Genomic DNA, 12001 nt, shown 5'->3' on the forward strand with positions numbered 1-12001 from the left:
ACTCGATAGGCATGTTGTTGGATCTGGGCCCAGTCCCTAATGTCATGCTCTAGTACATTTGGGTTGGCACATCTGAGAATGAACCCTGATATTCTAAAAGCAGAGCAACAATGTCAATATAATTGTACCCAAAATTGTCAGTTGGTTACATAAATAATTATGATTACTAAATGTTACATGAAATGTAAATATGAAATATTTGGTTGCATAGTCCTTTTTTCAAAGTATTTTTTAATTACATTTTGCTAGGTGGGATAACCCAATGTCAACACACAATTTTAACATGTACAAATCAACAACCAATATGCAGAAACAGTTTGTGATATATTGAAAACCTAAACGTAAAATGGGCCATACTGTATACACAAACATCTGCCACAATATTCATATTACTTGTATTTTTTTTTTTAAACAAGCACCGTATAAACTGTACAAGCACCAAAAACACTGTTGTTGACAAGTAGCAATAAATCACTGATATTGATTAGGGGGGAAATCGGGTTGTACGTGCTGTTGAAACTAACAATCTAAACAAAACATGGAAACGGGATAAATATTTTCCCTCACTGGTTAGAGGACAACCTGCAGAGGACAGTCAGCTGCATTTGGGCGTGATACATTTAAATGTAGGGGACGTTGAACAAAGGAACACAACACTTATTTGTCATAACTCATCGATATCATGCTAAAATCATTTGTGTGACAGAAGGGAAATGAGTTTGCACGTCCTGTTAAAACTAACAGCTCAAAAACCACACGGAATCTGGGAATAATGTGTACATCATTGGTTAGAGGACAATTTGTAGAAAACAGCTAGCTACATTTTGAAGTGTTGCATTTTGATTCAAGTGGGTCACCAACGTGATAAGTTTAACACAACTATTTTTTTGTTTGTCACTTTTTGTTAGATAACATAAATAGTACTCTTTCAATTCAGAGCCTGGATTTTCCCTCAGGCAAATATCCATATAATGTTGAAACCAATAGAACAGAGGACAAACATTTAGGGTTCTACATTGTGACATCATTAAAATACTCCTACTAAAATGTTAAAACATTCTACATTGTGACATTATGTAATTGATATGATTTTTCAAATTCAACTCCTTCATGTATGTTTTTTCTGATGTTTGATCAGATATCTTTTACCAGAGTATCTCTTCCCACATTGATCACCGCTATGAGATTTCTCTCCTGTGTGTGTTCTCTGGTGTTCTTTCAGGCTGTTTAGCTGAGTAAAACTCTTCCCACACTGACTACAGCTATAAGGTTTCTCTCCTGTGTGTACACGCTGGTGATTTTTAAGTTCTGATGAAGATTTGCAACGTTTCCCACAGTCAGAGCAGCAGTGTGGTTTCTTTCCTGTGGGTCTCTGCTGGTGTTTCGAGGTGTCCTGATCTGGAGAGAGACTTCTGCCTCGTCAGCATCATTAAGTTTTTGAGGCTCCTCAGAGGATCCACGATATTCACATCTCTCTCCTGTGTTAACGAAAATATCAGACAGATGGTTAAAGGCCCACAACAGCAAATATCCACTGTTTAGATAAACGTTGATGCCCAGAGCATTGTCATGAAGTTGTACAATAATTGACGTCTGTTAAATTATATGACAATCGTCTTGTTTTCACAGTAGTAAAATAAAATCGATGATTGTAGGCTAGAAATAAGTTATTTGCGTTGTTGAAACTCTAATCAGTGTGCCAGATGACTTTTGGTCTCCAATATAGACCCCTTTCTGTGTTTGCTAAAATTGCGGCAGGAGGGCGATGCACACACAATGTGGTTGCAGAATCTCCTCCATGCTAATGAGGAAACCACTAATTATGGATGTAGTATATCTGGTTGAAGAAACTCCTCCCTGCTAATGAGGAAACCACTAGTTATGGATGTAGTATATCTGCCTGGAGCCAAAATGGTGAGCGAAGATTTTAGTTTTCCACAATGTATTCTGAATATTATAGCGCAAGATCAGGAGTGCTACTCAAGGAAACTCACATTAAGCTCTATGTCTATTCACTAGTTCACCACCGTGGGGGAAAACTCAGGGGAGTTCTCATAGGCTGACAGCAAAAATATCTTCCATTTACAGGTTGCTTATGAGTGCAATACGCATAACTTTTGGATTATAATTGTAAGGCTGGTTTGAATCTCTCCTGCTTAATGTAATGTTTTTGTCTCAAATCAACTGCTTTATACGAAGAAAAAAAACACTTCAACCAGTAAAATGCTCTTTGGCTAGCTTTGCCATCAGCCTGACAATAAGGGTTTGTTCACTAATTGTTTACAAATTGGCCCATAACTTCAGCTAACAACAACATAGACCTACTGTAGGACCCATAACTTCACCTAACAACAAATATACCCATGTCGTGATGTTTGTCATTTGACTGACATTCAGAAAATGATTTCCTGGATCAGCTGATGATAGTTGAACATGTGACTGTCACTAAACAGCTACAGTATTAAGTATTATGTGTAATTATTGAAGAACCGCATTAATGACAGCATCCATTGGGGTGTTGTCAATAAAGTTAAGGTGACTCTCGGTTAGAACCATTGGATTTAGCAAACTCTGAAATTATTTAGGATTTCTGTGCCCATGAAAACTGTTTTCACAGCGTAATATAAGGAGACACTAAATGTTATGTAGGTAGAGTGCATTTCAGAGATCTGAATATGAAAAACTGTCCTAACAGGACAATAACCTAAACCACAAGGCCACATCTACACTGGAGGAGCTTACCAAGATGACATTGAATGTTCCTGAGTGGCCTAGTTAAAGTTTGGACTTAAATCGTCTGGAAAGTCAACGGCAAGACTTGAAAATGGCTTTCTTGCAATGATCAACAACCAACTTGACAGAACAGGAAGGATTTTTAAAAGAATAATGAATATTCACATTAGGATCAGTCGCCTATTGGATGACATCACGACATCCCATCAAGCCAACTCCTTGAAAGCCTTACTATGTATGACATCACTCACTCCTTCCAGTTTGCAATTGTCAAAAAAATATATATATTTTGCTCAAAACATTTATTTGTTTCCCTTTAGTGTGTATATACTTTATTGTATTTCTATATCACTTTTCGACATGAAAAGTATTTTTAAAAAATCACTAGAGGACGCCATGAACAATTCCTACAGTACAAGTGTAGAATGTAAAATCACACATTAGTTCAACAACTGAAGAGTTTGTGTTCCCCTGTTTTTTAAGATAGTACTCACTGTATTTACTGGTGTTAATAAGTTCTCCAGTCAACTCTACTTCGTCCTCCTCTAATGTGACAGTAATCTCACCCTCTTCATCCTTCATTCCAAAAACGTCTTCATCTTCTTTCACTTCATCCTCCACTCTAAAAACTGCATCTTACTCCTCTTCTTTCACAGTAACATCCTCCTCCTCTTTCACTCTGAACGCGTCTTTCTCTTCTTCTTTCACGGTAACACCCTCACCCTCTACTTGTTTGTGTATTGTAACAGCCTCCTCTTCCGCCTCCTCTTTCACGAGTTCCTTTCTCCGTCCAGCAGACCCCCTCTTCTTTATCAGGAGGAGAGTAGCTTGGTGAACTCATGTTCGGGGATAATGGCTAGTTAGCATTAGCGACTAGACTAGTGCTAACTAAACCAGCCAGCTAGTTGACTTACAACGTAAATATTAAATTAAATGGGGTATCTAGTTGTTCCCACATGAGTATGTTTCAATCATAGAGGCAATTAAACCACGAAATTGTCTAAAGAACTTGAATGTTCTGACTGTTGTCTAGCGAGCTACCGAGGTGGCTGCAGTTGCGAAGAAGCGTTCCGTCCACTAGATTATGCGTCACACTAGAAACATCGCCTGAAAGACACATATTGCCATCTGCTGTCTGGAGGGAGGAAACTTTTTTATTCCTTCATTGAATTATAATATTATTAAGCAGTTTAGGGAAACGTTTTTTTTCCCTCTCCATTAAATAAGAATATTATATCAACAAGTACAAATAGCAACAAGTGTTGTTAGATTAGTTCAGATTTTTTATGATAATTTAAAACAAACTCGACATCTACTCCACATCTGTATTTCTGATTCAGTCATAACTAGATATCAAAATAAGCACCTAGTTATTGATACCCAAAGAGCTGTCAAAAGGACACCAGAAACAAAATTGTATACCTGAACCAGGCTGGGAAGACTGAATCTGCAATAGGTAAGCAGCTTGGTTTGAAGAAATCAAATGTGGGAGCAATTATTAGGAAATGGAAGACATGGAAGACATACAAGACCACTGATAATCTCCCTCGATCTGGGGCTCCACGCAAGATCTCACCCCGTGGGGTCAAAATGATCACAAGAACAGTGAGCAAAAATCCCAGAACCACACGGGAGGACCTAATGCATGACCTGTAGAGAGCTGGGACCAAAGTAACAAAGCCTACCATCAGTAACACACTACGTCGCCAGGGACTCAAATCCTGCAGTGCCAGACGTGTCCCCCTGCCTAAGCCAGTACCTGTCCAGGCCCGTCTGAAGTTTGCTAGAGAGCATTTGGATGATCCAGAAGAAGATTGGGAGAATGTCATATGGTCAGATGAAACCAAAATAGAACTTTTTGGTAAAAACTCAACTCGTCGTGTTTGGAGGACAAAGAATGCCGAGTTCCATCCAAAGAACACCATACCTACTGTGAAGCATGGGGGTGGAAACATCATGCTTTGGGGCTGTTTTTCTGCAAAGGGACCAGGACGACTGATCCGTGTAAAGGAAAGAATGAATGGGGCCATGTATCGTGAGATTTTGAGTGAAAACCTCCTTCCATCAGCAAGGGCATTGAAGATGAAACGTGGCTGGGTCTTTCAGCATGACAATGATCCCAAAAACACCGCCCGGCCAGATCTCAACCCCATAGAAAATCTTTGGAGGGAGTTGAAAGTCCATGTTGCCCAGCAACAGCCCCAAAACATCACTGCTCTAGAGGAGATCTGCATGGGGGAATGGGCCAAAATACCAGCAACAGTGTGTGAAAACCTTGTGAAGACTTACAGAAAACGTTTGACCTCTGTCATTGCCAACAAAGGGTATATAACAAAGTATTGAGATAAACTTTTGTTATTGACCAAATACTTATTTTCCACCATAATTTGCAAATAAATTCATAAAAAATCCTACAATGTGATTTTCTGGATTTTTTCCCCCTCATTTTGTCTGTCATAGTTGAAGTGTACCTATGATGAAAATTACAGGCCTCTCATCTTTTTAAGTAGGAGAACCTGCACAATTGGTGGCTGACTAAATACTTTTTTGCCCCACTGTATGTACTGTATTATATTCTATTCTACTGAATCTTAGTCTATGCTGCTCTGGCATCGCTCGGCCAAAGATTTATATATTCTTAATTCCATTCCTTTAGATTGTGTGTATTGTTAAATATTACTTGTTAGATATTACTGGACTGTTGGAGCTAGAAACACAAGCATTTTGCTACACCCACAATAACATCTGCTAAACAAGTGTATGTGACAAATAAAATGTGATTTGATGTATATAGGTCTGGTGTTGGTCATTCTACACTCTGTGGATCTCCTGCATGTATTTTCTGATATACTCTCATTCAAGTGGTCTGATTACCTCTTGTCACACTGATCACAGCTATAAGGCTTCTCTCCTGTGTGTGTTCTCTGGTGTTGTGTCAGGTTTCTTATGGAAGCAAAGCTCTTCAAAGTCAGAGCAGAGCAGTGTCTCCTGTGTGTGCTCTCTGGTGATAAAACTCTTCCCACACTGATTACAGCTATACGATTTCTATCATGTGTGTGTTCTCTGGTGTCTATTCAGGCTGTTTGACTGAGTAAAACTCTTCCCACACTGATTACAGCTATAAGGTTTCTCTCCTGTGTGTGTTCTCTGGTGTCCTTTAAGGTGTTCTATCCGAGAAAAGCTTTTCCCACATTGCTCACAGCTATATGGCTGCTCTCCTGTGTGTGTTCTCTGGTGTGATACCAGGTTGCTTGACTGAGTAAAACTCTTGCCACATTGCTCACAGCTATATGGCTGCTCTCCTGTGTGTGTTCTCTGGTGTGATAGCAGGTTGCGTGACTGAGTAAAACTCTTGCCACACTGGTCACAGATATAAGGCTTCTCTCCTGTGTGTGTTCTCTGGTGCTCTTTAAGGCGTTCTCCCCGAGAAAAGTTTTTCCCACATTGCTCACAGCTATATGGCTGCTCTCCTGTGTGTATTCTCTGGTGTGATACCAGGTTGCTTGACTGAGTAAAACTCTTGCCACACTGATCACAGCTGTATGGCTGCTCTCCTGTGTGTGTTCTCTGGTGTGATAACAGGTTGCTTGCCTGAGTAAAACTCTTGCCACACTGTTCACAGCTGTAAGGCTTATCTCTTGTGTGTGTTCTCTGGTGTGTTTTCAGATTACTTGAATGAGTAAAACTCTTCCCACATTGATTACAGCTATAAGGCTTCTCTCCTGTGTGTACTCGCTGGTGATTTTTAAGTTCTGATGAAGATTTGAAACGTTTCCCACAGTCAGAGCAGCAGTGTGGTTTCTTTCCTGTGTGTCTCTGCTGGTGTTTCTTGAGGTGTTCTGATCTGGAGAGACTCTTCTCTGCCTCTTCAGCATCATGATGTTGTTGAGACTCCCCAGAGGATCCACGATGGTCACATCTCCCTCCTGTGTGAAAGTCAGATAGTCAATGTAGTGAATGTTGTTTTTACAAACTTTGACAAATGTTTTCTAAGTCCTGTTGGTCCTGTTGTCTTGTTGGTCCACCAGCCAGTGTAGCAGGTAGATGAAAGAAAATACACACCACTGATTTTCTACCAAATATTTTTTTGCAATGACTGACTACACCAATAATCACAACAAGAAGAAATGAATGAGCAGCTTGGCAATGTTTGTAAAACAAGAAGTGTAAGCATGAAGTAATGTGGTATATTGCTCCATGTAATCACATTTTTGTGACAAGAGTCTTTTAACCAATGTGTTAAAATAATTAATTTAAATACAATAGTAATGATGAATAGTTGTACAAGTGAACATCAAGAATCACCAAAGTGCCTCCATTTCACAACACATCACTACACACCACACTGTCCTGCCAGATAAACTGCTGACTTATTATTATAGTTCAGGGCTCTACTCTGACATGTGTTCCTAAGTGTATATACTGAACAAAAAAATAAACGCAACATGGAAAGTGTTGGTCCCATGTTTCATTCGGGATCATCTGAGGAGGGGGTACTAAGGAGTATTTCTGTCTGTAATAAAGCCTTTTTGTGTGGAAAACTCATTCTGATTGGCTGGGCTTTGCACCCAAGTGGGTGGCCTATGGCAGCACACCTGCCCAGTCATGAAATCCATAGATTAGGGCCTAATGAATTTATTTCAATTGACTTCTATGAACTGTAAGTCAGTAAAATCTTTGAAATTGTTGCGTTTATATATTTGTTGAGAAGTTAGGAGCTGGGCAATTCCAGAGTAACGAAATTACACCAGATTCCGATTTTTAATTTGAAAATGTATGCAAAACAAAAACCACAGCTGCTTTAAAACCACGTTTGTATTCATCAGTTCAACAACTGCAGCGTTTGTGCCCCCGTTATTAAATATTAGTATTTACTGGTGTTAATCTAACCTTCTGTCTCCTCCTCCTGCTCTCCTTCCTCTCCCCCTTCTTCTTTCACTGAAACATCTTTCTATTCTTCTTTCACTGTAACAGCATCACCCTCTACTTCTTGTTTTTTTACTGGGACATCCTCTTCTTCCTTCTCCTCTTTCACAACAATGTTCAGCCCCAGAGCTTCTTTCTCCGTCCAGCAGACCTCCTCTTCTTTAACAGGAGGAGAGTAGTTTAGGGAGCTCATGTTCGGGGATGTTAGCTAGCTAGATATCATTAGCGACTAGCCTAGTGCTAGGCAAATTTTAGACATCTGCCTGACTAACAACGTAAATATGAAAATAAATGGGGCAACTAACTATAAAACAGAAGTATGTTTAAAACACAGTCTGACTTAGATACTACAGAACTACCTCTCTACCAACAATCTGCATGAACCCTTCCAGTCTGGCTGTATACAACTACAGAACTACCTCTCTACCAACAATCTGCATGAACCCTTCCTGTCTGGCTGTATACAACTACAGAACTACCCCTCTACCAACAATCTGCATGAACCCTTCCAGGCTGACTGTATACAACTACAGAACCACCCCTCTACCAAAAATCTGCATGAACCCTTCCAGTCTGACTGTATACAATTACAGAACTACCTCCTAACTACAGGCAGCTGGTTGAACCTTAATTGGGGAGCCACCGTGCTTCTACATCTGCATTGCTGTTTGGGGTTTTAGGCTGAGATTCTATATATCACTTTGTGACATCAGCTGATGTAAAAAGGGCTTTATAAAAATAGATTTGATAACCAGGTGTGGAGACCATCATAGTATAGTAGTGGTATTAGTAGTGTAGCTAGTACAATAAGATGTGGAGACCATAGTATAGTAGTGGTACTAGTAGTGGAGCTAGTACAATAAGGTGGAGACCATCATAGTATAGTAGTGGTACTAGTTGTGGAGCTAGTACAATAAGATGTAGAGACCATCATAGTATAGTAGTGGTACTAGTAGTGGAGCTAGTACAATAAGATGTGGAGACCATCATAGTATAGTAGTGGTACTAGTACAATAACAAGGTGGAGACCATCATAGTAAAGTAGTGGTACTAGACCACCATCAATTTCAACTGACTTGAGAAGAAATAGGGAATTATATCTAAGTGCAAGGGTGCCAATATATTTGGCTGCAGCTGTATCCAAACAAAGTAATTTAGCAATATCCAAATCATATATCAAATCAAATTCAAGGTTGGAGTGAAGAGTAGCAAAATTAAATGAATCTATATAATAACTTAATAGACTAGAGTCCTGTCCTGAGGAAGTGCTTGTACATCAAGCTGCCACACATTACAGAAACAGCTACAAGCCAAGGCTACTTACTTCCTTATATAATAATTTACATTTAGCAATATCCAAATCATATCATGAACAACATCAGAGGGTTTATACTTGTACACAATCAAAGTTCAAAATGAAATACACATTTTAAAATATTTAATTTGATTTTAGACACGATCAAGATGAATAAACAACAGAAACAGCCCTGTTGTTTTGGTCAGATTTTCATGTCTGATTTCATTTAAACAATATGATTTAATGTGACAAACAAAAACACAAATTCCCAGTCAAAAACACAAGTCAGAACACAGTCTCTCTATTCTCACATGTGATGTCAGGTCCTCTGACTGGGAAAATGTCTTTCCACACTGAGAGCAGTGGTATGTCTTCTCCTTCTGTGTATGTATTATTTCATGCTTATTCAGATGCCTTAACCGGTTAAATCTCTTTCCACACTGGGAGCAGTGGTAGATCTTATCCCCTCCTGAGTGTGTCCTGTCATGCCTAGTCAGGCGCATTGACTTGGTAAAACTCTTTCCACACAGGGAGCATTGGTAGAGCTTTTCTTGTGTGTGTCCCCTCTCATGCTTTTTCAGACTCGTTAACCACCTAAAACTCTTTTCACACTGGGAACAGTGGAAGGGCTTTTCTCCTGTATGTATTCTCTCATGTGCTTTCAGATGTAGTAATCGGGTAAAACTATTTCCACAGTAGGGGCAGTGGTGTTGTCTCGCTGGTTTGGGCATTTCTGTGTCTGGTTCCTCTGAAGGACTCTTTCTGCTGTCAGAGTGAGAGTCTGGTCTCTCTCCTGCCAAAAACTGAGTAATTTGTCTAAAGAGAGACCTGAATGAAATCTCCACATGATAAAACTGTCTTCCTATGAGGTTTAATCCAGACTAGATCCCTCAATAACTCAAGATCAGTCTTCACAACATTACATCATTAATAATACACTTGGTGACGGTGAGATTTAAAAACAAATGATGTAGAGCTCCAAATCTAATTTCTCAGGGAATGTCATGTTTATTGACTGAACAGAGCTCTGTAATAATAGATAATGTCATGTTTACAGGCTGTGCAGAGCTCTATAATAATAGATAATGTCATGTTTCAGGCTGAGCAGAGCTCTATAATAATATATATTGTCATGTTTACAGGCTGAGCAGAGCTCTATAATAATATATATTGTCATGTTTATAGGCTGAGCAGAGCTCTATAATAATAGATCATGTCATGTTTACAGGCTGAGCAGAGCTCTATAATAACATATATTACTATTTCAGTCAATGTTACAGGCTGCATTTGATCCAATGTTAATAACGTTTTGTTGGTGACCCACTTCATCTCTAAAGTTATAATTACTATATTTTCTAAATTATAATTCTTTAGTTCAGCCTTTCCTTGAAATGACTATTTTGCCCATGTTTTTTGTCGACTAACAAAAGTTTGCTAATATGTTCAGTCTCCCCAAAGCGCTTGTCCTTTTGCTAATATGTTCAGTCTCCCCAAAACGCTTGTCCTTTTGCTAATATGTTCAGTCTCCCCAAAACACGTGTCCTTTTGCTAATATGTTCAGTCTCCCCATTACACTTGTCCATTTCATGTCAATAATGCTTCTTATTTTCTGTATTTCTCCAACATTATTTAGAAATCTGCTTTTTGTGGGTTTACACACGCCATGCAAGGTCTACAATAGACACGTCAAACGTTTCATTTATAACTTGTTTGCCACTCTGTGAGACAATTAAGTTGTGATTTTGTGGTGGTGGGGGGGGACTCTCTACACATGTCACAGTTAAGCAATAAGGCCCGAGAAAGTGTGGTATATGGCCAATATAGCATGGTTAAAGACTGTTCTTATGGACAACACAACGCAGAGTGCCTGGATACAGCCCTTAGCCGTGGTATATTGGCCATATATCACAAACCCTAGGTGGCTTATTGCAATTATAAACTGGTTACCAGTGTAATTAGAAGGGTAAAAATACATGTTTTGTCATACCCATGGTATACGGCCTGACATACCACAGCTGTTAGCCAATCAGCATTCAGGGCTTTATCACCTATTTTAAAATGTAGCTTTAACATTATATTATAACATAAATTCCTATAGTAGAGAACAACATTTTCAAGTATAGAATTTCAGTAGTATGCTGCTTTAAAACCACACATTCGTTCAAAAACTTTGGAGAGTTAGAGCCCGTTTTTAAGACAGTACTTACGGGTGGTAATCAGATCTCCTGACTCCTCTGTCAATATTCTCTCTTTCTCCTCCTTCACTTCAAAAACTGCATCCTCCTCTTTCTCTGCCTCCTCTTCTTTTACTGTAACATCCTCCTCCTCTTTCACTCTGAACGCATCTTCCTCCTCTTCTTTCACTGAAACATCTTTCTCTTCTTCTTTCACTGTAACAGCCTCACCCTCTTTTTTTACTGTGACATCCTCTTCTTCTGCCTCCTCTTTCACAAGAGCTTCTTTCTCCGCCCAGCAGACCTCCTCTTCTTTAACAGGAGGGGCGTAGTTAATGGAGCTCATGGTCGGGGATGTTAGCTAGCTAGCTGTCATTAGCAACTAGGCTAGTGCTAACTTAACCAGCCAACTACTATAGCTGACTAATACAAAATAACGTACTATTAAATTAAATAGGTTAACAAGTAGATACGACAGAAGTGTGTCTAAAACACAATACCTAATATACACCGAAAGCGTAAGAGCTTTAATCGTTCGACTATATTGGCTAGCAAGCTACCGAGGTGGTTGACGAGCAGTTTCTGAAGAACCGTCCATTAGAATATACGTCACGCTGGCAGCGTCGCCTGAAAGACGCACATCGCGGTCTTCTGACTGGAGGGGAAACGCAGTTGAGGATCATATTTTATTTTCAGACAAAGATGATTTTAAATGGATTTAATTAAATAATACTATTATATTGAGACATACAAAGACAGGAATGTGTTAATTGATTAGTGTGAATAAAAAATTTACTACAGCACATTTAAGGCAGTTTCATTCAGTCATACTAAATCTAAATAAGTAGCTAGCTACTGTAGGTATATACTG

At 39.2% G+C, this 12001-nt stretch overlaps 1 protein-coding gene and 1 long non-coding RNA gene across 2 annotated transcripts; both read right to left on the reverse strand.

Annotated features, from left to right (window-relative positions):
- Positions 1 to 211: 211 nt before the first annotated feature.
- LOC116355370 (uncharacterized) lies at positions 212 to 4209 on the reverse strand. The gene is made up of 2 exons (XR_004204384.1): positions 3228 to 4209; positions 212 to 1478 (listed from the first exon to the last, which is right to left on the reverse strand). It is a non-coding gene; the product is annotated as an uncharacterized LOC116355370 (long non-coding RNA).
- An 871-nt stretch (positions 4210 to 5080) lies between these two features.
- LOC109875494 (zinc finger protein 239-like) lies at positions 5081 to 11476 on the reverse strand. The gene is made up of 2 exons (XM_031799110.1): positions 11362 to 11476; positions 5081 to 6605 (listed from the first exon to the last, which is right to left on the reverse strand). The coding sequence occupies exons 1-2, from the start codon at positions 11474 to 11476 to the stop codon at positions 5782 to 5784; spliced, it is 939 nt and encodes a 312-aa protein (XP_031654970.1). The 3' UTR covers positions 5081 to 5781.
- Between the last annotated feature and the right edge of the window lie 525 nt (positions 11477 to 12001).

Source organism: Oncorhynchus kisutch, linkage group LG20, assembly GCF_002021735.2.
Source record: "Oncorhynchus kisutch isolate 150728-3 linkage group LG20, Okis_V2, whole genome shotgun sequence".
Classification (NCBI taxonomy): Eukaryota; Metazoa; Chordata; class Actinopteri; order Salmoniformes; family Salmonidae; genus Oncorhynchus; species Oncorhynchus kisutch.